The 2,654-nt window shown below is 50.0% G+C and overlaps 1 protein-coding gene across 1 annotated transcript in view; it reads right to left on the reverse strand.

Moving 5' to 3' along the window:
- The window catches only part of LOC105501926 (zinc finger protein 57-like), a 56,343-nt gene that overhangs the window by 50,132 nt on the left and 3,557 nt on the right, over nucleotides 1–2,654 (reverse strand). The window contains exons 4-6 of the mRNA XM_011928072.1: nucleotides 2,246–2,375; nucleotides 2,026–2,113; nucleotides 1,824–1,949 (exon numbers count right to left, since the gene is read on the reverse strand). Of these exons, the coding sequence (XP_011783462.1) occupies nucleotides 1,824–1,949; nucleotides 2,026–2,113; nucleotides 2,246–2,375 (344 nt within the window). The remainder of the gene's footprint in view (nucleotides 1–1,823; nucleotides 1,950–2,025; nucleotides 2,114–2,245; nucleotides 2,376–2,654) is intronic.

A 2,654-nucleotide genomic window follows, 5' to 3' on the forward strand; every position in this document is an offset into this window, starting at 1 on the left:
CCAGGACTGCTCTGCGTGCTATGAAGAGGATCTGGAGGTCAACAGGGACACTCAGGGCTCTCACCCATCCGGCACTGTCTGAGGTACAGGAATTCCCTCCTCCCCACGTGGGCGGGGGTGGTTCTCCCTCCACAGCCATGAAACAGGGGCATCTCACGGCACTGACCTCGCCCCTCTCCACTCTGCCCCTCCTTGCCCCCTTTTGTTTTATCTGAAGGGATCAGGTATGGGAGAAGAACAAGGGCATTTTCATAAAATGCAGACCTGTGTTATGCCCCCACCTTGGCCAGTGTGGGATCCTACAGGTGGGTCATGCCTAAGAGCAAGACTAACCAACCAGAGCCTACGCTGCTCATGCAGGACCACATCTGGATCCTTAAGACTAATAAACCAGAGCCTACGCTGCTCATGCAGGATCACATCTGAGTCCTCAAGACTAACCAACCACAGCCTACACTGCTCACACAGGACCACATCTGGATCCTTAAGACTAACCAACCACAGCCTACGCTGCTCACGCAGGATCACATCTGAGTCCTCCAGGCCCACTCTTAGGCAGGCTGCGACTCGGACAGTATAGCAATCAGACTGGAGGATTTCTACAGGGAACAGTCCTCACTCCAAGAATGATCAGTACAGCATCATACAGGTTCAAAATACGTCTACAGAACCGCCAAAAAGATGTGTCTCTGTTAGCCCACAAGGTTTTAGGACACGGGGAAGTGATTCCTATCTTCTGTACATTCATAACACCTCAAGTGTCAATCACCTCGTTTACTAAAGATTGAGGAACGATGTCATGTAAAGAACGACCTCCCAACAATTCTCACCCTCCTCAGGTTTTTCTCCACTGTGAGATCGCGAGGGATCATCAAAGTACTGGGCAGAGCAGCAACCGCGCTGCTACGTATCACACGCCAGTAAGGTTCTCCCCGCTGGATACCTTCCATATTTAGCAAGACCTGAGAGCACACTGAGGCCTTCTCTGTGTCTGCTGCTGCGGGGCTCCAGGGTGAGTTCCTGCCTGCCGGGCTGTGATGAGATGCTGATGGCCTGGCCACATTCCCCAAGTGATGGGCATCGGAGAGCGAGAGGCCTTCCATGTCTTTGACGTGAGCGAGTGCAGCTGACGGCTTCCCCACCTTCCTTACGTTAGTAAGGTTTCTCATCAGTGTGAATTTGAGCGTGATGGTTAAGGCATGAGGAATTTTTAAAAGATTTTCCACAGTCCTTACACACAAAAAGCTGCTCTTCAGTGTAAGTTTTTAAATGTTCTTTTAGTAGATAAAACCTACTGTATGCTTTCCCGCATTCCTTACATTTATAGGCTTTCTGCCCAGTGTGAATTCTTCTGTGGTTACACAGGTGAGAGGAGGCACGGAAGGCTTTCCCACACTCGCTACATATATAAGGCTTCTCTCCTGTGTGAGTCCTTCTGTGCTCGATAAGGTGTGAGGAGGAAGCAAAGGCTTTCCCACACTCCTTACATATGTAGGGTTTCTCTCCAGTGTGGGTTCTTATGTGTACGATAAGGTGTGAGGACGTGGTGAAGGCCTTTCCACATACTCTACATTCGTAAGGCTTCTCTCCAGTGTGAGTTCGTATGTGCTCAGTGAGGCTCGAAGAAACAGTGAACGTTTTCCCACAGTGCTTACATTCATAAGGTTTTATTCCAGTGTGAATCTGAATGTGCTTATTCAGGCACGAGGAATTTCTGAAGGATTTCCCACATACCATACACATAAAAGGCTTCTCCTCTGTGTGAGTTTTCACATGTTCATTTAGTAGATACACCCTATTGTAGGCTTTCCCGCAGGCCTTACACTCATAGGGCTTCTCCCCGGTGTGCGTCCGCGTGTGTTTGGTGAGGCCGGAGCGCCCCGTGAAGGCTTTGCCACATTGCTTACATTCGTAGGGTTTCTCTCCAGTATGGATTCTCGCATGTTCAGTCAGGCTTGAAGAAACAGTGAAGGATTTCCCACAATCTTTACATTCATAGGGTTTCTCTCCAGTGTGAGTCCTCACGTGCTCGGTAAGGCCTGAGGACGTACAGAAGGCTTTCCCACAGTCCTTACACGTGTATGGCTTCTCGCCCGTGTGTGTTCGTACGTGTCTAGTAAGGCCACAGCGCACGGTGAAGGCCTTCCCACAGTAGCTACATGTATAGGGTTTTACTCCAGTGTGAATTCGAACATGATTATTAAGGCAGGAGGAATTTCTAAAATATTTTCCGCAAACCACACACGCAAAGCGCTTCTCCCTCATGCGAGTTTTCACATGTTCATTCAGTAGATAAAACCCACTGCAGGCTTTCCCACAGTCCTTCCATTCATAGAGCTTCTTTCCAGGGTGAGTGTGGACGTGTTTAGAAAGACCTGAGCACCCAGTGAAGGTTTTTCCACATGCGGTACATTCACAGGGCTTCTCTGCAGCATCAGTTCTTACAAGTGGAGTCAGGCTGGAAGCAACAGGGGAGGCTTTTCCACGTTCTTCCAATTCACAGGGCTTCTCCCCAGCGTGGACTCGCATGTGACTAGTAAGGCAGGCAGTGTGTCTAAAGGTCTTCCCACATTCCCTGCATACGTGGGGGCTCCTGACAGCATGCATTTCGACAGGCGTGGCACAGCCTGTGGAGTGAGGGACAGCCTTCCCAC

The sequence above is a fragment of the Colobus angolensis genome, unplaced genomic scaffold (genome assembly GCF_000951035.1).
Source record: "Colobus angolensis palliatus isolate OR3802 unplaced genomic scaffold, Cang.pa_1.0 Scaffold76, whole genome shotgun sequence".
Classification (NCBI taxonomy): Eukaryota; Metazoa; Chordata; class Mammalia; order Primates; family Cercopithecidae; genus Colobus; species Colobus angolensis.